This window comes from Schistocerca americana, chromosome 2 (assembly GCF_021461395.2).
Source record: "Schistocerca americana isolate TAMUIC-IGC-003095 chromosome 2, iqSchAmer2.1, whole genome shotgun sequence".
In the NCBI taxonomy this organism is placed as follows: Eukaryota; Metazoa; Arthropoda; class Insecta; order Orthoptera; family Acrididae; genus Schistocerca; species Schistocerca americana.
The window spans coordinates 757,046,593-757,070,850 of record NC_060120.1 but is presented as its reverse complement, the minus strand read 5'-3'; the positions used below and the strand labels follow the sequence as shown (position 1 = coordinate 757,070,850).

The 24,258-nt window shown below is 41.9% G+C and overlaps 1 protein-coding gene across 1 annotated transcript in view; it reads left to right on the top strand.

The window, feature by feature from the left end:
* LOC124594405 overlaps positions 1–14,558 on the top strand; it is a 226,816-nt gene extending 212,258 nt beyond the window's left edge. The window contains exons 6-8 of the mRNA XM_047132775.1: positions 5,123–5,343; positions 9,374–9,376; positions 14,258–14,558. Of these exons, the coding sequence (XP_046988731.1) occupies positions 5,123–5,343; positions 9,374–9,376; positions 14,258–14,558 (525 nt within the window). The remainder of the gene's footprint in view (positions 1–5,122; positions 5,344–9,373; positions 9,377–14,257) is intronic.
* The last annotated feature ends 9,700 nt before the right edge of the window (positions 14,559–24,258 follow it).

Below are 24,258 nucleotides of genomic sequence, written 5' to 3'. Positions count from 1 at the left end.
GTTATTTAGATTTGATTCTTTTAAATACAGGACATCAATATCCTCGCATCTGACTGTTACCGAAGGCTGTGTAAAATTCATAACTCTAGCCAGGATGGTTTCTTAAAAAGAGCAGAGCCCTGCTTCCTTCGCTATCCTTCCTCAATCCCATCCTGTCTACAGCCTCTATTGACTACATTGTCGAAGTGCCTTTCAGATCTCTCCTTCCATTCTTCTGCCTTCCTTCTACTGTCAAATTACGGTGTTCCATTGCGTTCATTAAGCGCGCGCGCGCGCGCGCCCGCGCGCGCGCGTGTGTGTGTGTGTGTGTGTGTGTGTGTGTGTGTGTGTGTGTGTCCGCGTTGAAAGTAAAATTGTGACACATTGATGGAAACATTACATTTTCTCTGTTGTTGATGCCCTTATGAAGAGTTTTTGAAAGAACATTGTGACACTCGGCAAATATCACAGAACTAATTATGGGTGGAAAATTAGCAATTTGAGGGTCTGTTGTGTCTTGTGCCATGTGTAGCACAATAATTGATCTATGAACAGTGTCCTCTGTTGACAACGACAAGCAATACACGTATATAGCAGCAGTCGATTTCATTTCACATTTTAAAACTTTGGGGAACAGTATTTAAAATTAAACCCATAATCAGCAACTTCATATATCTAATTCATAATTATATTATGTAAGCAAAACCTGTTTTTAACTATTTATGGAAAGTGCATTTTATACTAGTTCACGTATTCCATAGCACATGTCTTATACTTGCGAATACAATTGGCAAATGGGAGATGTAATATACTAACAATACAGTCCAGTATGTGACTCAAGTAGTCTTTGTTAGCAAAGTATATGTTGGTATGTTACAACTGAATGTTACTATTAATGCAGTCCATAGTAGCAGAAAACTCGTTTCCTGCTATTGTTTTTACTGCTATAGTTCATTAAAATGAGTGGTAGCTAGCACACTAGTATTACTAAGTAAAAGGTTGCATTAACAGAGCGGTAGTAGAACACACACACACACACACACACACACACACACACACACACACACACACACGCACACATACCGTGTTTAATACAACGACCTTACGGAAGATAAGCTGTGCTAGTGGAACATTCAAATTTAGACCGATGTACCATACATGGTGTAAGGCACAACAGCGCAACAAGTTCATTATTTACCGCATCTAAATTGTTCTATGATTCTTGTCAAGTGTCGTAATCAAGCTTAACTTTTAAAATGTCTGCAGAAATAAGTCAGCGATACAAAAAACGCACTGTCTCAGTCAAAAGTCATAATCCTACTCTCCACCCAGATATGCATCAGACAGATGCCTAAGACATGATTGCGAACTCTAAAGTAAAAGTTATTTTTCCATGTTTAAATAATTACAAATAACATTCTAAGCAGACAGTTGACATTTCAAATAGGCCTAAAGGAGTGCTGCAGTAAAACTACCTAGAGCAGATCCCTAACTACAGGGTTCAAACGTTAGCTAAAATACTACGCAAAGCAGACAAATACACAAACGAATAGGCAGTCTGAATAACAGCCAGCTACAGCACAGATACAACTAATTCACTTTCTTAGGCCTACTCTTGGTGTAAGGCATAATACACCCTCAAATTAAACATTTCCTCGTCTAAAATGTTCCGTGATGCGTTGTTGTTGTTCTAGAAATAGTGAACAGCCCATCAGTTGCAAAATGGAAGTTTTATTAAAACCTCTTTACCATGTTTCCAGTGTTTAAAAAAATTTTAAGATCGGTGGCCATACCTCTTTTGAGAATTTTCGACGACATGTCCATAAATGTAGAAAAGCCTTTGAGACCTGGGCAGGTAAATTCTCTAAATTTTGCAACCGTAGTAAAGGGCTTTTAATTAAACTTCACTGTTTCTACAAGAAGATCCCATTCTACAGCTGCTGCTCCAGCCATGTACAAAACTGAAAAATATTTACATGCCCAGGTCTGAAAGGCAGTTTCTATATACACATATACAGACTTTTCGTTGGAAATCCTCGAAGTAGGTGTGGCTATCGATTTTACTAGTCTGAAAAATTTTTTGTAGTCGAAACAAAATGTATATCCTTCTGAGTACTAAATATTATTGAGACTAATAAAGTCGGTAGCCAGAATTATTCAGACAAATAAAATAGCTGTTAACTAGCTTAGGCTGTCAATATTTCCTTCTGAAAAAGCCTTTTTTATAAAAGTTGAAACCATGTTAAAGGGGTTTTAATAATCCTTCCACTTTGCAACTGATTGGCTGTTCACTATTTCTACAAGAAGATTTCATTGAAAGGTTGCTGCGCCACTTTAATTCAGAGTATGATGCATATATTCATCACCCTAAAACTTGTTAATGTGAAACATACCGAAAAGCTTGCAAAAACGTCAGATAACGTCAATACGTTCTATGAACCACCAACAACATATCCACGGACAGAAATAACAACCATGTTTATGTATTTCGTACGTGGAGATACCTCTGTAACACTGACGATCAACACATAACAATTTCAATGTCGAAGTATTAAATTTACATTGCGCCACACACAAAGAGTGGGCCTCAAAACCGGAATTAATTACATTCTTCTAGTAGCTGGCAGTGATTCAGACTGCTCGTTTGTTTATGTATTTTCCTGCTTAACATAGTATTTTAACTAATATGTGACTTCTGTAATGATAAGCCTAATCAGGTTACTTTTAATACGTAATATTAATATTTAATTGACATCTAATTAATAATGTTAATAATACTATGTTAACCGTGACTATTTAGGCTGGAAATATCACTACGCCAGTTACCTTAGGGTTCACTGTCATGTTTTACACGTACGCTTGATGGATACATGTATGAAAAATATTATTATGACATTTGTCGGAAACATTTCACTTTTTTTCAAGTTATATACATTAATAGCTTTTTTGTGACTCTAATAAAAGTCTTTTTAAGACCAAAAATATTTTTCTTTATTTTAAAGCATCTTCAGTGGTAAAGTTTCTGTTTCTTACGTCATTCCCGACGTTCTTCGTTATATGTGTGTTAGGCTTTTGCACACAGTACTTTCACTCACACAAAATACATTTCGCTTTTCATGTTCTGTATACTCACTTCCATTTTGCCATTTTGTGTACTTCGTACAACTGCGACTTCAGAAAAAGGGCTGTAAAAAATAAATAAATAAATAAATAAAATAAAGACGTTAACATTGCATTTTTTGTAATCCTGACGTGTCTTTGCTGACATTGCAAACACTTAATTAACATTATCACAGTTGACAAGTGTTACAAAACAATTTATTTGTGGAAAGTAGTGTATTTGAGTCTCTATTGCGCCTACACCAAGTCTGGTGCACAGACCCCTCTTCGAATGTTCACTAATGCAGCTTAATCTTTAATTCCATGATATAAACAACATGTGTATGTGTCTTTAAATAACACTGTGAAGACGTAAACTTTGCATTTTTGTGCTGGCGAATTTTAGCAGATATCTTAGACTTAGAGAGAACGTTTTGTCACTTGCCAATATGAAAGCTAATTAAGTTGGGGGTCCATTATGTCTTACACGATGTATGTTACAATCACTGAACTACAAATGCTGCCGTCTGATGGTGATGACAAGCGACGGGAGTAGAAAGAAGAAAGTTTTATTTTGCATTTTGGAGCTTTGCAGAAAAATATTTAAAACTGAATTAATGTTCGGCAATTACATATTCTTAATTTTTAATTGCATTATGTAGGCGGGGTTTTAACTATTTACAGCGAGTATTTTGTATATTTTTCTCATATTAAATGCTATATACTGTAATTTACAATGAAATTTAAAGGTGTGAGATAGAAGTTACTGACGAGACAGTCCAGTTTTTGACATGAACAGTTTTTGTAGGGAGGAATGAAAAGATATTTGGCAACTTTTTTTAACAAGTGCAAGGAGTGTGTGTGTGCCGTTTTTCTGTGTAGTCAGTTCAGAGGCAAATATTTTAAAGCTGATGCTATTTTCCGTAAATTCTCGGAATTTGAGACCATTCTTCCTAATTAAACCTGAGCATTTTTTCAGAAATGCTGAATATCTCTGATATCTTTGATTTTGAAGCCATTTTTAAAAATTTCAGGTAACTAACTCCTCGTTTTAGTACTACTCTCTGGTTATCTCTTGTGACGTCATCGTACTACCGTCTCATGAGTCAGTACTGAGAATGTTACGGGCCTGTTTCCAAATGTGTGATCCATGTATTAAAAAATAAATATGTCACACATCTGACAACTGGTGGGTAACATTCTTAGTATAATTCAGAGGTTGATTTAAGGTGCGATAGGAGCGGGTGTGGCTTGTCACGCGAGGATGATGGCTAATAACCCTACACATCAGGTGAACCATTGCTGATAGGGATGTCGAAACTTTTATGTCTTGTGTTTGTATTCCTTCTGTTTCAAAGTTTTTCAAATTGTTGGTTGTCGTCCTATTCATATTGATTCGGAATTGGACTGTTTATAGACAGCACTGCAAGAAAATAACTCAAAAGCCATACGTTCCACTGTGCCACAACTATGTGACTGTGGGTTACGTTTTCCCTCAACCTCTACTGCCACCCTTCAACATAACTAATTCGATGATCATACTATCAAAAAGAGTTCTGGAGATAAAACAGTTTGTCATTATTACCGAGTTTATTATATCTTGAGTTAGTGAAAATTTCCTTCGTCGATCTAACGTTTATCTGATTTTCATTTGTTTCAGCCGTTGTCACGTATGATTTCACTCGATCGCCTTAAAGAAAAAAGTATAGCATTCCTTACTCCTTGCCCCTATTTGCTCCATTTCAGCGTTCCGATTTGTACTTGTTCACTGCCTGAGCCAAACCAGCAGACTATCTGGCTAAAGCACTTTCTACAGGCGCCAAATACTAACCCCACTCACTAGGCAACGGGCATCCGCATACCACTTGTGATGCAGGGTCCAGAGATCGGTAAGATTCGATTCCCTAGTATCGATAATCATATATATCCATAAATGTGAAGCATTTTGTTTCGCAGATCTCAGAGACAGTGACCCTGTGGACGTACATACAAGTTTGCTAGTTGTGTTAAGTGTCGTCCTGAGTGTGGGCGGTGGCTGCGGCAGGTGATGGAGAACGTAGACACGCACGAGATCACGGCGCGCTGCCCGCGGCTGGAGCGGCTGCTCCTGAGCGGTTGCGGCACGGCCTTTCCGCACGCGTGCGCACAGCACGGCTGTCTGACGCGGCCACGGTGGATGCTGCCGCGCCTGCGCACGCTCTTCTTCGCGGACGGCGATGACTTCAGCTGGGACCATGCGCTGCCGCCTTGCTTCTGGGACGCCGCGTTCGGTAACGGCCTTCTTACTTTGTACTCTAGAGCAGTGAAGAACCACTACCTCGAACAACGCGGGTGATATCGCCCACTGGTGAGTTTGAGGCGTTGGGAGGGGCAGTAGTGGCCATTAGCTATAGAGGGGTCGGGCAGGCACTGTATGCTTATTTTGTTGAATATTGTTTTATTTACTAGTTGCCACAAATGTAAATTAATTTACTTTCCTACATACCGGTGTGGTAACAGATATCATTAAGATACCAAATACTCACTAAAATACATTTTGATAACCTTATTGTAAAAATGAGACCAGAGACTTAAAAAGGGGCATTCAGCTACGAAAACGCTTTCTAATTCATTTTTTTAAAGAGTTAATGTTGAAGCCTGCTGAACCTTACGGACACTGCGCCTTCCTGCAGAGCTGCCTACTCGGTAGAAGTAAACAGCGTAATCGTAATATACAACGTAGCCACACTACTTTTCTACGCTAGGGCATGACGTGTACCCTGCTCGTGGGGTATTTAGTGAGCTGAACGACCCTGCGACAGCGAGCTGCTTTCGAATCGGCGTCGCGATGCGTCCGAGTTGATTTTGAATTGCCTCCGAGTTGTCTACCGTGGTTTGCGATGTATACTTTAAAAGTGGTTCAAATGGTTCAAGTGGCTCTGAACACTATGGGACTTAACAGCTATGGTCATCAGTCCCCTAGAACTTAGAACTACTTAAACCAAACTAACCTAAGGACAGCACACAACACCCAGTCATCACGAAGCAGAGAAAATCCCTGACCCCGCCGGGAATCGAACCCGGGAACCCGGGCGAGAACGCTACCGCACGACCACGAGCTGCGGACATTAAGTGTGTTTACTGCCTGAACGATGCCCTGCCTGCCAGCGCCCTTGGAACCAACTTATAATCTGGGGCATAGGGTTTTGTTTAGGATTTTATGCGTAAGTTATCATAAGTGTAATTGTATGTTTATATCCTCTTAATACGAGTAACAAATGCATATACAGCATTTGTTTAAAGATGGTGACTGATTTGTTTCTGTCACTCCATAGCTGTGTAGCTCTAGCTACAGTCTGAGAAATCAACTTTTGCGTGCAGTGCACAGTGACGACAACCACAGCAAAGCTGATGTAAAGTTACTTTCATTGTTTATTACTGGAATTTCTCCAGAGTTGACGACATAACAATCGCTATGACAACTGTATTGCACTGTATCAGCGCTGAGGTAACTACTGCGACGTGACACCACCGCCAACAGGAGGAAAACACTTAAGAAGGCACAGTTTACGCGTACCTTTACAGGTACAGCACATGCTTCATTCGGTCGAGCCATTCGGCTCGATACTGCGTGATTTTACATTCATGCAGCTTCCACTGCACAGCGTTTCACCGTTCCTTGGTCGTCACGCGTACATTGAGATACAGTGTCCTGTGCCGTTCATGCTGACCCAATTCGCCATTGCCCCAGCACCGCGTTTGCAAAGCTATGCGGAAGACTAGCTGCATCGCCGTGACAGGTAGCTTTTGCAGTGAAGACGGCAGCAGCTGCGCTTTTCGTAGTGCCACCCATGCCAGCCTTTATTGCGCTACTGCACGACACGCCGGAACTTCTATGCATGTAGACTCCGTGCCAAGCTAACAGGACATGAGCTTCTAATCATCACTGGCAGTGTACTCAATGACCTGAATAACCGAAGATTTTACACAGCTGCTAGTGTCTTACTGACTTTAATATAGCCTCTTTTAACCGCTCAGCGAAAGATCTGACAAGGAAATTCCCCAAAGTGATTCGGCATGGACCACCAATTTAGAAGCACTGAAGCATCGTTGTTGAGACTACTGCTTGTGTACTTCGTGCGAATATTCGGTGGACCACCATGGGATGAGGGAGCATACACATAGGCGAAAGTGGGTCTGGTGTTTAGGCATAGTTACAGTGCGATAACACACAGGATGATGCACATGTCGTCTCTTCCTAATGACTGTTACGACAGGAAGAACACCCAGCCACAAAGTTAAAATAAAGCATAAAGCGCCAAATCATGAAAATAGCGCCCCCATACGACGGGACAAACTCTAGGAAAGGAGGAGACACAACCGTTACCCATACCGTCAATATTCGAATAGTAATTGGAAAAATGGATGCATTCTCTCGGCAAAAAATTGGCAATTGCCATTATACCGAATTTGTTAGAATATTTTCACCTGAAATTATGAAGCCTTGCAGAGTAAAGTAATCACTTCGAAAAGTTGCATCCTGCCAATTATGGTAACTCCCTTACATTTTCCCAAGCCTTAAAATCCAAGTCTGATAATTGTCTTTGTTTCCTACTATGTCTCATTAATAGTGAAATGCGGGAAATCATTTGCCATTGGGCACACATTTGTACTGCTCATTTTTAAAAGAGTGGTGAGTGCAATGCCGGGAGCTGAGTCATGTGCTATGATTAAATTTGTTTCTTTGACTAAAGATACAGTCTCTAGAATAACTAACTCGACCGCCTTTGATATGAAAGGAAGGTTTAATATGTCTTGAAGAACACAAAATCTGTATGGCAAACCTGTAAATAGATAGATATAGCCAATGAAACGTGGTCTTACTGTGGCAATGTAATGGAGGAATTGTGACCACCGAAACGGAAGAGTGCATGCCGTTGCTCAAAATTTGTTTGAGACATTGCATGATCCTGTTCTAAATTTTTATGTTCTTGATAGACCTCCCTAGGTTACTTGATCAGCTGAAACTTAGCCTTTGCTCGCACCTCAATAAGACATAAAGATATGATATGCGTATCTCAGTAATATCAACGACCATACTCATTCCGTTTTCAGTAGACGCCAGAAAATTCCATCGAACGTTGCAAGAACAGGTTACTGACTTGGAATATGGCCACGAAGTTAAAAGACTCTTTCAACAATATGTTATTAAAGTCCATGAAAGTGATCAATTTCTTTACCTTAGTGGAGAAGGTCTTCGGCGTGTTGTGGCACTTCCTAGCGAAATGCAAGTAGAATGCGATTTTCGAACTCGGGACGAACTCGGATTACTAATTCGAGTTTCAAAACGCAGATATTCGAACAAGGCAATTTCAGTCTAAATGTAGCGAAATTGCCATCAGCTGGCCAGGTATAAGACAACGACTAATCACACGAATCAATCTGGATATTATAGCAAACATTATTATTATTGTTGTCTTTATTAGAACTTCATTGTACTTTTTACATTACTCTTATGGCCATTAGAGCTTTTGTGTACCTTCTACAGTCTTACTGAGTTCTCTGTTCATATCACATAGTAACGGAAACTTGTATTATTTATTTCATCAAATCGACTCCATCAGAATTTGTGTGTTACTATGTCTTCTGTTCATCTATTTTCTGATATTCAGATGATTAAGATATCTATTGACCTTTTCGCAATCAATGTTAATTTGTAAAAAATATCAAATTTTGCAAAACTTTGTAGAGTAATATGGCATCTGTGATTCATTTCTTTAAAAAATATTACTAGTGAATCAATCAGTGAAATATTTTTGAGCATAAGTAAGTTGAGTTTAAGCTGATGGTTCAAATGGTTCAAATGATGGCTCTGAGCACTATGGGACTTAACTACTGAGGTCATCAGTCCCCTAGAACTTAAAACTACTTAAACCTAACTAACCTAAGGACATCACACACATCCATGCCCGAGGCAGGATTCGAACTTGCGACCGTTGCGGTCACGCGGTTCCAAACTGACGCACTTAGAACCGCACGGCCACACCGGCCGGCCTTTAAGCTGATGTAAAGCTATTATGTATAACAATTTACGCATCTTTTTAGCTGTGGTGATGGAAATAATTTTTGGAGACAATAGTTTGTGTATAAAGTGAACTGTAACTTCGTTTGAATTAGTTAGATCTGAGTTGGTGACGGCGGGTAGGAATTTGGATGTGGAGGTGAGGCGCTGTATTGAGGATGGTCAAAAACAACTGTCAGAACTACTAGTGTATATGATACTGTAAAACTGTCAGAAAAATATGCTCGAGACGAGCCTGTTCAGCCTTCTTTCATGATATTATTATCTGTGGAAACTAAACTTCCCCTATATTTTATAGATATTCATAGCTAGGAGAAGGGTTATATAGAGAACTATACGTCTATCGAATTTTCTTTTGTGTTTCGTATCCGCAAACTCTCTTACTTTTTTCCATATACCCCGCAATCAATAAGCTCTGCAACGTGAGCATGTGCATATGAACCACAACTTATAAGGGTGGTTATATCTCCTTGGAGAGGCTTTGGAACTTTCCGTTAACTTCGGTTTCCAAACGTAACTTGTGTCCTGAGGGGGCTGGGGGAAATATCTTCCAATTGGACAAGAATTATGGAAATTTTCAGTGGACTGTCTTCCCAAACTCTGGATTATTGTGTTGAAGTCACAATATTAGTTCCCGATTTGATTTAAGAATAATTTATTGGATCAAACATAAGTAAATTCTTCACACGTCATTTCACATGGTGGAATTGTGACGTAGAGAAGAATTGCCCACTCTTAACAAGAAGCACAATAGCTTCCCGAAGTTCACTGCTTATGTTAGAAGGAGCATTCCGAAAAATAGTATATCAGGTGTAAAGACGCCAACCGAGCTTGGTATGCCTTCTGGAAACCACAGTCATTTGCATCGACTGGACCTACTGAGCAACAGATCGTTGCCCTCGAACTCAGATGAGGAAATCAAAACCGTCGCAGAACGGTGTAACCTGATGGTAAGTGTGGCCCTGAGAAACGAGTCTGGGTTGTTAGTTCTTCCAAAAAATATTAATAAATACTTTCAAAGGCGGTTCATCTATCTACTTAAATAAAGTGTTGGCCCACTTTTACCCCTATTTATTACACTACATTGATAAATACACAACATGAAAGGAATAACATACATAGCAAGTGAAAGAATTAATGTGTGTGAAATCTTATGGTACTTAACTGCTAAGGTCATCAGTGCCTTAGCTTACACACTACTTAACCTAAATTATCCTAAGGACAGACACACACACCCAAGCCCAAGGGAGGACTCGAACCTCCGCCGGGACCAGCCGTGCAGTCCATGACTTCAGCGCCATAGACCGCTTGGCTAGTCCCACGCGGCGGTGAAAGAAATATCTTTAAGCTGTATGTAAAGGGTAATTTAAGATAAAACTTGCCTCACCTGCCAAATACTACAGGAAAGAAGGAAGAAAGGAATAATCATCAGCTTACACATCACCTTTAAGAGAAACGAGTGTGGTGTCTCATCAGTGATTGCTTCGAAGTTGCCACAAGGCCTGGGACGCCACATGCAGTTACAATAGCTGAGACCTTAATGAGCCACGGATATCTAACCAAAAACAACAAGATTCCGGAATCTAGCACAGTCCAAATTGCGCCAACCCAACATCTGTTAACTCTCATACCCGGTGTCCTGTGCTGCTGATTCTCACCGTGGTGTAATCTGAAAACAAGGTAGATGTGACCGGCCGTTGAGAGATTAACGGTGAAACACCGTGTCTCTCTCTCAGAGATATTGAAACAGACGTACCTCACCAGACCTTCCAAACAGAGTGCCCTCGGCACGGCTGTCTCCTCCCTGCTCTCTCGGAAGTTTATATGAAACTCTCTTTGGTAACGCCAAGACTCTGTTAGATTCTTTCCAACCAAAATTTTGTGGAAAAGCTTCTATAACTCCCCTCCTCGAACAACTATTATCAGTTAGCCAATGGCCCGTGTCTCTGCTAGCATAGTTTATAAAAAGTGAAGGCTGCCATTCTTCACAGATGCAATAATTGTAGCCATTCTGCAGCTGTGTAACAGTTTAGACAGACCAGCTAATAGGGAGTGAGGGAATAAACAAATAGAATTATTGCGGAGCATGAGGTTTCCAATTTTTCGGTTTCATTCCTGTATCACAGCTCGAACTGTGTTCAACAAGCACTATTTGCAGGACATTATCTTTCAGTGATGATGGTTTATTAGATGAGTAGAGGTACATGTTTACAATCACTGATGACAACTGATACGAACTATGTGAAAGAAACTATTTCTCACTGGCGTTAGCGAGATTGGGAAAGATGCAAAACTATAAGACTTTTTCTGTCCTAGGTAGGATTTTATTGCGTACTAAGGGGTCTAAGAATGATCAGGGCCTCTGCTTATATCACCAGTGAGATGGAAAGCAAATATTTGGAAAGACATAGATTACTGGAAACTTGCAAGAGTATCAACCAGAATTGGTCAATTCCGCGGAGGTATAGGGAGTAGTACAGGACAAATATCGTAGGGATAGTTTGAGATTAGGAGATGTACAAGGAATAATTGCAGACGTAATGTGTAAGTGCTGTTCAAACATGAAGATGGCAGTATATAACAGGTAGGGAAGCATAATATTGTCATGGAGAAGAAAAGTAATCTCAACAAATAAACAAAAATTATTATTAATGCTGTGTATGTATCCATGGTACGATAATATTATATACACAGACAAAGAAAAAGAACGACGCACTACCAAGGAATTAGCCCATTGGGACGGAAACCGGAAGATGTGATGTACATGTACAGACAAATCGATGATTACAATTTCAGAAACTAGGATGGTTTACTCAAGAGAAAGAGCTTCACAAATTGAGCAAACCAATAACGTGTTGGTTCACCTGTAGCTCTTATACAAGCAGATATTCAGCTTCGAGTTGATAGAGTAGTTGATTATTCTCTTGAGGGATAATTGGATGCTATCCAATTGGCGCGTTAAATCGTCAGAATCCTGAGACAGGTGGAAGGCCCTGCCCATAGTGCTCCAAACGTTCTCAATTGAGGAGAGGTCTAGCGGCCTTGCTGGCCCAGGTGGGATTTGGCAAGCACGAAGACAAGCTGCAGAAACTTCTTGCGATGAAGGGCAACAGAGCGGCGCACAATATTGCTGACATCCCATTATACGGTAAGGGTGCCGTAGATGACAAACAAAGGGGTCATCCTATGAAAAGAAATGACACCCTTACCAATACTCCTGGATGTCAGGCTGTATGGCAGACGACAGTCATGTTTGTATCCCATCGGTGGCTGGGGAGCTTCCACACACGTATTCGCTGGTCATCGTCGCTTATTTCGAAGATGGACTCATCTCTGAAGACATTTCTACTCCCGCCAATGAGATTTCAAGCTGAAGACGTGTCTGGAGAAGCCCCAGACAGCGATGAGAAGAAGATGCCCAACTACTCTATCGATCGATGCAAAGCCAAGTAACTGATTGCCCTAAAGTCCAGAGGTGGATACCAACGTTTTACTTTGATGAAATTGTAATAACTTGTTTGTACAAGCACATCACATCTACCAATTTCCATCTCATTCAGATTATTCCAGTGTGGTGCGCTTTTTTTTCTCTTAAGAGTATATTTCCCCGAGCATTTGTTGATAAATTACGTTACTGGACATAAAAATTGATACATCATGAAGATGACGTGCTACAGACTCGAAATTTAAGCTACAGGAAGAAAATGCTGTGATACGCAAATGATTGGCTTTTCAGAGCAGTCACACAAGGTTAGCACCGGTGGCGAAACCTACAACGTGCTGACATAAGGAAAGTTTCCAACCGATTTAACATACCCAAGCAGCAGTTGACAGGCGTTGCCTGGTGATACGTTGTTGTGATGCCTCGTGTGAGGAGGAGAAATGCGTAATATCACGTTTCCGGCTTTGATAAAGGTCGGATTGTAGCCTATAGCGATTGCAGTTTATCGTAGCGCGACATTTCTGCTCGCGTTGGTCGAGATCCAATGACTGTTAGCAGAATATGGAAACGGTGGGTTCAGGAGGGTAATACGGAACGCTGTGCTGGATCCAAACGGCCTCGTATCACTAGCAGCTGAGCTGATAGGCATCTTATCTGCATGGCTGTAACAGATCGTGCAGCCACGTCTCGATCCTTGAGTCAACAGATGGAGACATTTGCAAGACAACAACCATCTGCACGAACAGTTCGATAACGTTTGCAGCAGCATGGGCTATCAGCTCGGAGACCATGGCTGCGGTTACCCTTGACGCTGCATCACAGACAGGAGCACCTGTGATGGTGTACTCAACGACGAATGGCAAAACGTCATTTTTTTTCGGATGAATCCAGTTTCTGTTTACAGCATCATGATGGTTGCATCCGTGAATGCACATTGGAAGCGTGTATCCGTCATTGCCATAGCGGCGTATCACCCGGCGTGATGGTATGGGTGCCATTGGTTACACGTCTTGGTCACCTCTTGTTTGCATTGATGGCACATTGAACAGTGGACGTTACGTTTCAGATGTGTTGCGACCTGTGGCTCTACCCTTCATTCGCTCCTTGCAAAACCCTACATTTCAGCAGGATAATGCACTACCGCATGTTTCAGGTCCTGTATGGGCCTTTCTCGATACAGAAAATGTTTGACTGCTGCCCTCGCCAGCACATTCTCCAGATCTTTCACCAATTGAAAACGCCTGGTCAATGGTGGCCGAGCAACTGGCTCATCACAATACGCCAGTCACTACTCTTGATGAGCTGTGGAATCGCGCTGAAGCTGCACGGGCAGCTGTTCCTGTACACACCATCCAAGCTCTGTTTGACGCATTGCCCAGGCATAGCAAGGCCGTTATTACTGCCAAAAGTGGTTGTTCTGGGTAGCGATTTCTCAGGATATGTGCACCCAAATTGCGTGAGAATGTAATCACATGTCAGTTCTAGTATAATATATTTGTCCAATGAATACTCGTTATCATCTGCATTTTTTTCTTGGTGTAGCAGTTTTAATGACCAGTAATGTATTTTACGGCTTTCGTTCCATTGTGGCGTCAATTATTCCTGTTCGTGAACAGACCACCATACTTTACAATGCACACGCGTTTCTCTATGTGCTATGCTGCAGGTCCGGACAGCGCCGCGGGTGACGGTGGTTCGCAGAGCCGCGTGGAGGGCGTGTTCCTGGAGTCGCCGCGGCTGCCTGTCGAACGGCTGTCGCGGCTGCTGCGCCGCGCCGGCGGCTGGCCGCAGCTGCGCGTGCTGAGCGCGTGCCGCGCGCCTGAGCTGCGCCTGCAACCGCTGCAGGCCGCGTGCCGCGCCGCGCCGCGTCTCGCCTACCTGCGCGTGTCCGCGTGCGAAACCCTGCCGCCCACCCTGGACACCGCCGCGCAGCTCCGGCAGCACCTGCCGCCCGACGCCGCACTTTGTCTCGACTGAGGGGATGCGCAAGAAACGGCTGTAAAACACCATCAGTTCGAAAAGTAAAATACACATGTTGGCGGCTGAAACTGCAACACCAGGAAGGGTAGCAAATAAAAAAAGTTTGCTTATTGTGCGTATAACTGGGGTACAGAGAATACATGACTATATTTCGAGGTGCAAATTTCACTAACAAAGCTGCCATCAACAATGGGTCTAACCGTGCAGTGTATACTGTCCCATTGAGAGTCGAGTATGTCATTCCAAGCTGCCTTAACTCAGGGCCAAGGTTCATCAATTGTGGCCAGCAACTGGTAGACTGCCAGACTGTAAGCAGCACATGAACAGTGGTTTTAATGCGTTAGAGATCAGTAACCTTTAAAGGGAGTAGGACATCAAACGGGCCGACTTGGAGCAGGAGAGGCAACACAGGACATTTTACTGTATGAAACGCTAGAATTTTCCAAATCTATTAAAAACTGTGGTAAAAGTTAAGATTATTAACCATAAAATTTGATTTTTTTCTAAAACCTAACAGCTCATTCATTTGTTCACAAATTAAATAGATTCTAGAGTTTCAGACACCTGTAAGTATGGTTTGTATGCTGTGCAAAATTCATAGAACAATCTCACTTACTTATGAAGAAAAGTGTACTTATAGCAACAAATGCACCCAAAAGTAAGTGAAAAAATCATCAAATTTCACTTGTAAATGTTTTCCACTTCTGCTGCTATGAATGTGAATCCTGAATCCTTCCTGTTCATGCTGACTAAGTTTTATGAATTTACTTGTAAAAGTATAGACAGTGGAAATTAAAATGTACTGTAGTGCATCTACTGCTCCAGTCGGCCCGTTTGACGTCTTACCCCCCCCCCCCCCCCCCTGTAAGGTACAAATTATGGTCAGAAATCAATGAAAAAGTTTTCAAAATACACACAAAACGGTGCGAAAAAGGTACTAATGAGAGCACTTTATTTGGGTTTAAAACAGCTCCATTTACTTCCTTAGTCACTTACACAGGGTTCTATTATAATGGATTACTGAAATGCCCTGCTTAACCCGCAGGATAGGACAGATAGAATAAATTGTGGGAAGGGGCCAAAATAAGAGGCAGTCAGTTACACATGAACATACAACTTCCTTATTTGATCAAACATTACACGAGCACAAAATATTTTTTTAAACACATAACTTTAATCTTTCGGACTTAATTACCGGCTGAAAGCCGCTTTAATGTAAAAATGGCTGAAGGCCAGTAACTTAAAACCCAATCATAAACAGAATTTTAATAGGCAAGCCTTATCTTAAAAGAGTTCTTTAGTTAGAATAAAGTAAACAAGTTAAATTGAAATCAGCTGAAGGCCGAACACTTAAAACTCCAAACATTAATTTATGAAACAGTTCTTTAATTTAGACTGAAGGGCTTAAGAACAAAAAACTGAAACTCAAACCAGCTGAATAGGTTGAAGTAAACAAGTTAAATTGAAATCGGCTCAAGGATAGGGCCTTCTACACCCACATCTACAGTTATACTCCGCAAGCCACCCTAAAGTGCGCGTCGGAGGGCACTTTACGTGCCACTGCATTACCTCCCTTTCATGTTCCAGTCTCGTATTGTTCGCAGGAAGAACGACTACCAGAAAGTCTCTGTGCGCGCTCGAATCTCTCTAATTTTACATTCGTGATCTCCTCGGGAGGTAAAAGTAGGGGGAGGCAATATATTCGATACTTCATCCAGAAACGCACCCTCTCGAAACCTGGACAGCAAGCTACACTGCGATGCAGAGTGCCTCTCTTGCAGAGTCTGCCACTTGAGATTCCTAAACATCTCCGTAACGCTAATACGCTTACCAAATAATCCTGTGACGAAACGCGCCGCTCTTCTTTGGAACTTCTGTATTTCCTGTGTCAGCCCGACCTGGTACGGATGCCACACTGATGAGCAATACTCAAGTATAGGTCGATCGAGTGTTTTGTAAGCCACCTCCTTTGTTGATGGACTACCTTTCCTAAGGACACTCCCAATGATTCTCAACCTGGCACCCGCCTAACCAACAATTAATTTTATATGATCATTCCACTTCAAATCGTTCCGTACGCATACTCCCAGATATTTTACAGAAGTAACTGCAACCAGTGTTTGTTCCGCTATCATATAATCATACAATAAAGGATCCTTCTTTTTATGTATTCGCAATACATTACATTTGTCTATGTTAAGGGTCAGTTGCCACTCCTTGCACCAATTGCATATCCACTGCAGATCTTCACGCTTTTCGATGCAATTTTCGAATGCTGCAACTTCTCTCTATACTACAGCATGCTCCGTGAAAAGCCGCATGGAACTTCCGACAATTTCTACTGAGTCATTTATATATATTGTGAAAAGCAATGGTCCCATAACACTCCCCTGTGGCACGCCAGAGATTACTATAACGTCTGTAGACGTCTATCCATTGAGAACAAGATGGTGTGTTCTGTTTGCTAAAAACTCTTCAATCCAGCCACACAGCTGGTCTGATGTTCCGTAGGCTCTTACTTTGTTTATCAGGTGTAAGTGCGGAACTGTATCGAACGCCTTCCAGAAGTCAAGGAAAATGGCATCTACCTGGGAGCCTGTATCTAATATTTTCTGGGTCTCATGAACAAATAAGGAGAGTTGGGTCTCACACGATCGCTGTTTCCAGAACCATGTTGATTCCTACGCAGTAGATTCTGGGTTTCCAGAAATGACATGATACACGAGCAAAACACATGTTCTAAAATTCTACAACAGATCGATGTCAGAGATATAGGCCTATAGTTTTCCGTATCTGCTACAAGACCCTTCTTGAAAACTGGAACTACGTGGGCTCTTTCCCAATCATTAAAACAACTTTAATTTAAAACACAAAACCAGCTAGAAGACATACAATTACCGACAGCGGGAACAATATTTTTTAAAAAAAGGCAGTACATTCAAGGTCGCCCAGGTGTTCGAGGGTAGACCTTTAATTCAAGCACTAACGCTCACTTAGGTGAGACAGGCAGTCGGGCCATCCATTCACGATCCAACGACAACCCAACCGACTGACAGTCAGTGGACCCACCGACAAAATAACTTCCACTTCACCCGACCACGGCACAACAGGAGTTCAATGAAACAACGTAGAAGATATTGGCGCCCACAACCAATCATACACGAAGCAGTCAAACTACACACTGTGCTGGGCAGGAACAACACAATGAGGAAACTGCACTGCCTGAAATTTATGTCATTGGCCAGGGCAGGCAACCGGAACGTCAACGGCCATAAGGCAGAAGATTCCGCTGGTGCACTTCAATTCAAATAACCAAATACAGAGAAACTCCACCAGAGGGTGGCTAAAATTTTCCAACTTGAAAATCACGTTGTTGCTCGTGGGAATATCCCAACAGCCGACAACGAACTCCAAACGACACAATGTGAGCAGTCTTGACTTGCTGTTAGGTTAGATCAAAACTCATCTTTCTTGTCGAGGGTCAGTGAGCTACGGACCTCGGAGCAATGGGAACAGCGCCACACTCTGCGACACCGCGTAGAGACCTCCAGCGGGCCCTGGCCAAACTACGCCCGCCCCGCCCCCCCCCCCCTCCGAGAATTCCTCCCTACTCCTCGCCAACCGAACGACTGCTCAGAGCCAGTAGAGCCAGTACGCCTACAACATTTAAAATAACTTGTCAGTCAAAATCACACAAACTACACACAGTTTCACCAACACTTGCACCAAGAACTAGACAATGCTAACGGCATTGACTGTACAATAACAACAATAACAGGGACGAAACACTAGTTGGCACAAACAGCGAACCCATAAGCGATCGCTGGCTAAATACACGTCGTCCGGCAACACGACCGACCGACGACCAGCCAAAGTCGTCGCCACTCCAATCATGTGTGTCGGGCGAGTCATGGCGGCCCGTACCTCACTGCTTCCGCGCCCCGACTGAACTTGTGCAGAGCGCCAACTCAAACACTGCCACGTCCGAACTAACTGCCGGCATGTTCCAACTGATGACCGGGAAGTAATAGCAGTCTAGCAAAGATAATACGGCAGGGCCTATATCGATTAGCGCTGTTGCTGCCGCAAACGGGCAGGCAAGGCAGCAACTCAATGACACCAGTAATTGAAAATTAACATAACGAGGTGGCAGTACGGTAAACACAGGGTGTAAAATAAGAAAAGGCACGAACATGAGCCACGCACGGCTCAATAACACATATCATTTCAATGTTTTTGACACTAAGTCGCTGGAGCTTTGACGTCTGTGGCTCTGTATGTACGGAGTAACACGCTCGATACCTACAGAGACCAACAGAGCATCTAAGCACCCGTAAAGGAGGTTGAGTCAAGGTCGCAAAGTTCTCTGCATGCGGATTTCCTTTCAATTTATTTCGAGGTAGTCATTAGCAAATTCATCAAGGACGTTCCTAACATTCATCAACTTCTCCTCCTACTGCTCCTCCTTCTCTTTACCTTCTTCTTCTGAACTCTGCCGCGCGGTCTGAGCTTCCCTGTCACTGTCCGTGCGGCTGCCCACGTCGGAGGTTCGAGTCCTGCCTCTGGCATGGATGTGTGTGTTAACCTTTGTGTAAGTTAGTTTAAGTTAGATTAAGTAGTGTGTAGGATTAGTGACCGATGACCTCAGCAGTTGGTTCCATAAAACCTTGACACAAAGTTCCAAAAAATTTTCAACCTCTGAATCACTTCAAACAAACACCTGTAGGCATACACTGCAAAGAAGTTAAAACTGTAAGTATTTGTTGCTTGATAGCTCCTACGTCCATTGGGCCTAGAGCACATATGAAGTCTTGGTTTTTGTGAAGGTATCCCTCAAAATACTGCGCATCTTATCCAAATAGAACATCTTGTCATAACAGGTAACCGTAGGAGGAACCCTGTCGTTTCTTGAAACAAAACATGACAGCTGGCAGACTTTATCAGAACCTTTCTTTTTCAGAACTGCTTTGAAGTCTTTTACCCTGCTGTAATTCTACCTGATACTTTCACAACTACGGTGTAGATCACATGCAATGTATGTCACATCGCTGAGGTTGTTGGCCATACCTTCAGTTGTTGGAAAGCCGAAAGCATGTAGTGTGCTTAATTAGTTACCACAATCCTGACATTTTCGTATTGTGTGCCCCCTGGCCACATATTCAATCGTGAGTCATTGAGTGATTGCATTATTGTGCAGGCGTTTGTCTTCACGAGTTGGTACATTTTAAAAAGAGTAGGTCTTACTCATTCACAAGATAGTGGAAAAATCAACACATTCAAAACATGTCTTGGCAGCTCATCAATAATTTTATCTAAAGAGTTAGTATATTTCAAAAAGTATTAGCCTTACCCATTCACCAGGTAATGTAAAAACCAACACATTCGAAACATGTCTCTGTAGCTCATCAACAGTTTCATCCAAAATGAGTCCCATTTCACGCTTGCCGAGCGCTTCTTTTATTCTCCCTAAAACGTTGTTATAAAATGTCTGTGCGTAACTTTTTCTCAGTGTGCTGTCATACGATATTGGCCTTTGTGTGTTCTCAACAAATGATTTGACTGCAGTACTGTCTACACTGTCGATCTGAATTGCCCGCTGGGCTGATGCCATGGCAAGCTCCGCACTAAACTCTTTCAATGACCGCTGCTTTTCAGATCCTGATGCGAAGGTGTGTATCAGAGTAATGTAATTAGGTTTCGACTTGGGAAGTTCAATGTTCTTTAAATGTTTGTTGCTGTGGACGTGCTGGTTTATTGTATTTCTTTGGTGCTTGTCTTTGATTGCAATATTTACAAAACACATGACACATCGTGGAATGATGCAATCAGTTTCGATAAGGTGAGTCTAGAGTTTTTCTTCTTCTTAACCCTCAGCACGATTTTGTTGTTAAAATCAGTTCTGGTGAAACACTAACATGGCCAACAAGATAGTACACAGTCAACAGACAGGAACCACTAAATTCACGCCAGCACTAACTGAATTCAGGTTTCAACTGTTGCAGCGTCATTGTTTAAACTTTATTTGGTTTCACAGCAGCAAGTTGTCCATTCGTACTGTCACTGACTGTTGTTGCTGAGGTTGGCTATTGTTGCAGGGTGTATGAATAATTACTGTTGCTTTACATAAATTATATTTTATTATTCGTTTATCATTGTTGACTTCTGATTGCACACAATCTTAAAATCCTGTTCAAAAAGAGAAAAATATTCTGTCTAATCTATTAAATACGCAGATAAAAATGAAAGTTGCTGAAGCTTGAAATAGAAGGGAAAGGAGCAAAATATAGTAACATTACAAAAAGGGCAACAAAATGTTTATTTTGCTTCATTTCATGTCCCTAAATGCATATATTGACCAACATGTATGAGGATAGCTATATTTTAGGAGAGGTGCTGCACCTTAAAATCGTCTCTTTAGTGATGACCAATGCTGTCTGGCAACGTTTGCTCTCCTCACTGCCTGCATACATCCTTCTGGTACGGTACGAAGAACAGGAACTCATCTGAAAAGATGACACAGTGCACTCTGGCAGTCCGATTTACGTTGTTAACGTTCGGCACTCCGCTCTGTGCATCTCTCTCTCTCACTCTCTCTCTCTCTCTCTCTCTCTCTCTCTTTCTGTCTCTGCTGTGGCGTCAACAGAAGGCGCGATAATGGTTTCATGCCAACAGTCTCCGGTGCTACACACGTCGTTGCTATGACCCTATGAACACTTTCCGCAGGCAAGCCTGTTTCCCAACCCTAGCTACATGAGGTGACTGCACGATCCCTCCTTTTCTTTTCTCCCAGTCACCCACCGAAATATCGTAACACAAGCTTTAATAAAAAAATTTAATTCTAAGATTACTGAGGATGACGAACCGGGGAATATGAATCACTCACAAGCTTCACTTTAAGTTTGCATTAATTGCAACACAACCAGTTAAAACACTAACAATGACGTGTTTCGGGTAGGTCACAGCTATACTGAAAACAATTTACACAAAACAGATTAAGGCTCGCTAATTTATATATTTTAAATTCCACGAAAATTAGAGAATAAAAAGTTAAACTGGAGAACAACTTGGTTAAGATTTGACAGGTATTCACCTTAGCACTGAATTACTTTTCGTCGAGATAAATCGTAGAACACGGAGAAATAAGCAAATTCACGTGTTACAGGAAACTGGATCAGTTAGAATTTGAGAGATAATTCAGTGGGGTTACTTAAACACTACATAAGACAGAATAAATCTAGCACCCATTAAAAGGGGCATGTACATTAAATCATGGAAATAGCACAATAAAGTTGGAGATATCATAAATCTATATAAACAGGCTTCTGACACAACTCTGTTTCACCCTGAACAATTCAGCATATAAAAGAGGTTACATATTATTCTTAAAACCATCGACCACAATAACTTACTCTCTAGAGCTATATAAAACTATGATAAGATGAAAGGAATCCTAATGGACCAGCGCTGGCCTAAATATAGCTTGAGGATTTAAAGCCCTCCCTAAGGCTGAGGCAGGTAAAGAAGGGGTAAGATTGACCTCCACGAGATGCAAAACTCATTAATTAAAGCGATTTCCTGAAGAACGAGCAAGTCACGATAGAAATCGTAGCGGCCACCAGGAGCCAGGCAACTGTAACGGCATGTAGGAAAAGACCTGCCAATAAATCTTTGCAGATTACGGGCATTCACACTTCCAGAATAAGAGTAGAAAACAGAAGACCCTGTAGCGACTCAAGAAATGAGAAGACTGGAATGAACCGAATAAAATTACTATTAATTAACCTAAGTAAAAAATTAGATATACCCCATATGACTGTTGCCAGTGCTGAAACACTTAACAGACCATCAATATGACATAACGAGGACCTGACCAGAACCCAAAAAAAAGAGAACATCGCATGTCTAAACCTCATTTCACGGGCGGAACAAGTTTTACATAATTTAAAGTATAAAATACTAAATTAACTAATTAATCTCATAGAAAACTGGACAAACATGTTACACAAATGCAAATTTAAGTCACATTTACCTTGGCTGCTTGACGTGCGTCGTGAGTGGTATGGGACATCCTGGTTATCGATTCTTACAAACCCAGGACTCAACCACAAGACAACAAGAATTCATTTCTAATACATTGGGCTAAATATTAACACTGAAATGATCCCAACAGCACACAGCGGAAGAAAAGGAAGAGAATACTAAAGCATCTGATAGGAACAGTCAACTCAACTTGTGAATCACCGTTTTAACAGAATGTCAATGTAAAACGCCGCTAAACAAAGGTGTATGATAGGTCTTACTATGACTGATGCACACTCCGACGAATAGCTACAGGTACCAGGACACAGTCTTGCTTCCACACTGGCAACATAGAGGAAACAAAATAGATAGAATTTCCATAACGTCTTGAATCAGACACCACTATTACGTCCCGACGCCAGTAACCTTATCGAGGTCACGTCCACACTAGCCAGAGAGCGTCGACAACGGTCGCACTACTCGCGACTACACACTGGCGGCCTTCCCGTCACCCCCTGCTGCACGTGCAACGAGGAACCGCTCCGCGCACAGCGCACAGCGCCACTTTGGAATCGCTAATAAACAAAAGATGACGCTTGGCGGGAATTGAAATTTACCCTGCAAGGAACATTAAGAGAGAGAGAAAATGAACTGAAGGGAAGACACATTTCAGTATGTCTTTTCAAAAGACTCATTAAATGTTTCCATCACGGTTATTGTTCACAAGTATTCCCTTCATTACATCTTGAACGACTGGCCAGTATTGGACCTAAAGGGCCATTTCCAAATGCGGTATATAGCATATGTCTTTCTTCTTTAGCTTGTGTTCCTTTGGACAGTTAAGATCTTGCAAAGCGTTGAGAGGAGCCCCCTGGAAGAAAAAAATCAACGGAATGAATAAAAAATTGTACTGCACACAGCTATGGCTGGTTGATCGTTCGAATAAAAAGGATGATCCACTCCCTCTGCAGCACACAATCGTTTCGGCTTCTGTCAAAATACAGGGCAGGTCCCCCACAAAATGTGATTCTGCCTTCTCATCGTAGTATAAAAGGCACTCTATTAAAATGTGCCTTATAGCGAGTTCTAAGCAACAGCATCTCAGGCTCGGAGAGCTTCTCGCCAAAGCATCAATCCATGTTTGAGGGCAAAGACCTCTATTTTGAGAAAGGTAAGAGTTATACTTTTTCCTGCGGAGTGACTTTTGTGAGGAACGACACGGCTGGAACAGACAGGTTCACCAAACTCACTGCCAGCCACTCCTGTTATGACAGCTCCAGTGGACACGGAAATTAAACCCTGCTGAAGAATAGCACATTGTTTCTCTGCAAGTTTTTTTGGAGTATTTATCCGCTTGCTCGTTTCGCCTAATTACCATACGTTCTGGTACCCAGGAGGATAATGTCTTCCTTTCACTGCTGTCGAAGAAAGAGCATTTTGTATCGACTGGATCATTTCCTATGTTGGGTGCATTTGCTGCAACTGTTTATAGGTCACCAAGGGAGTAGGAGCTGATGAGAAACTATTTGCTCTGAAAAGGCTTCCTTTCAATTAGTGCTTCCAAGACTACATGGAGTTCTATGGTAAATACGGTGTAGTGATTGGGAAGGCAAATCCTGAAGACATGGAGAACGCCACTGGACAGCCAAGGGTGTCCCCTTCATCTGCGGCATCTGTA